The following is a 1,338-nucleotide window of genomic DNA, read 5'->3' on the forward strand; positions in this document are numbered from 1 at the left end:
CCACGGCGGAGCCCCTGATTGCTCCTGGCCGTCCCACCGCCTCACGGTTGCTGAGCGGTCTGTGTGTCCCTGCCCCGCCCCCGCCGCGCCCAGTTGAACTCCCAGCCTCGTCCCCCAGGCCTCATCCCGCCTTCCCGCTGCACTGCCTCTGCGCCGGGTCCCGGGGCTCAGCATAGGCTGTCTTTTCGCTACCTTGGTTCACCCTCAGCCATTTCCTGTGGGGCGCCACCCACCCGCTCAGTGCCACAGGCTCAGGCTGCCCGTCCGGGCCTCTCCCCTGACCTCCAGGCGCCTCTGCAGCCTCCTTGGAGCCTGCGGAGCTTCTCAAAGCCCACACGTTCAAACCGTAGTACACCCACCTACTCTCCACACCTACTCTGTTTATCGTCTCCGTGTCAGCTCATCTGACGGTCATGGTGCCTTTGGTCTGAAAATAAGGATGTCGTTCTTGAGTCGTTTTTAATTTTTACACATTTTAAAATTCTCCATTGCACCTGGTGGGTCCATCTCCAAAGCACGTCTGAACCTCGCCCCAGCCACTGCATCAACTTCTCAAGTGAGCAGGGCTCCTGCTTCCACTGTCTGCTCAGCTCTCTGCCCATCTGGGTCCCCGAGGACTTGTCTCCAATTGTCCAGTGACTCCAGCTCGCTGCACCAGGATAAGCCCAGACTCCTCTTGCCTGTGAGTGGTGCGTCCTTTGACAAACCACCCCCCGACACACACTCCCCTCTGCCTCTATCATCCTCCGGACTGTCCTCACAGAAAGTTCACCCCAACCCCCGTTGGTCTGCTCCTCCAAATTTATTCTTGTGTGAAGATATGCTCGGGGTTGTCTTTTAAGAGGTTGTGTCGTGTGTTCTCTTCTGCAGGTCACTCCTCCAGTGGCTGCCGCATCTTCCTCTCTTTCCTGGTCACCTGACTCAGAGCCGGCAGGATGTTTCACGGGATCCCAGCCACTCCTGGCATGGGAGGTGAGTATGGCCCATAATGGGCCCAGGGACCCAGACGGCCGAGGCTTTCAACCTGCAGAGGCCAGGGGTTGCCGGCAGGCTATAACGTCTGACACAACAAGGTCCCAGGGGGTAGCCAGGGGCCCAAAGACCTCCTCCAAGTGGGGTCAGCTGGACGCAGAGATGACAGCTGTAGTGTGCCTGGACTTCAGGGTGTCTCAAGTATCCCGGAGTCCCCAGGCCAGGAGGATGGTTGCAAAGCATGTGACAGACATTGTGTACCCACAACCACATCATAAGCAAGTTGTGGTCACTCAGCTATAGGGGCAGTAGCTGAGCAGGAGGGGTGGAATGGAGCACCAGGCCTCACATGCAGCCCCAGGACCC

The 1,338-nt window shown here is 58.7% G+C and overlaps 1 protein-coding gene across 1 annotated transcript in view; it reads left to right on the top strand.

Annotated features, from left to right (window-relative positions):
- VPS28 (vacuolar protein sorting 28 homolog (S. cerevisiae)) overlaps positions 1-1,338 on the top strand; it is a 4,653-nt gene that overhangs the window by 509 nt on the left and 2,806 nt on the right. Inside the window, exons 2-3 of the mRNA XM_010837585.1 lie at positions 516-682; positions 871-972. Coding sequence (XP_010835887.1) covers positions 936-972 — 37 coding nt within the window. The 5' untranslated portion in view covers positions 516-682; positions 871-935. The remainder of the gene's footprint in view (positions 1-515; positions 683-870; positions 973-1,338) is intronic.

This window comes from Bison bison, unplaced genomic scaffold (genome assembly GCF_000754665.1).
Source record: "Bison bison bison isolate TAMUID 2011002044 unplaced genomic scaffold, Bison_UMD1.0 scf7180017864078, whole genome shotgun sequence".
NCBI classification, from domain to species: domain Eukaryota; kingdom Metazoa; phylum Chordata; class Mammalia; order Artiodactyla; family Bovidae; genus Bison; species Bison bison.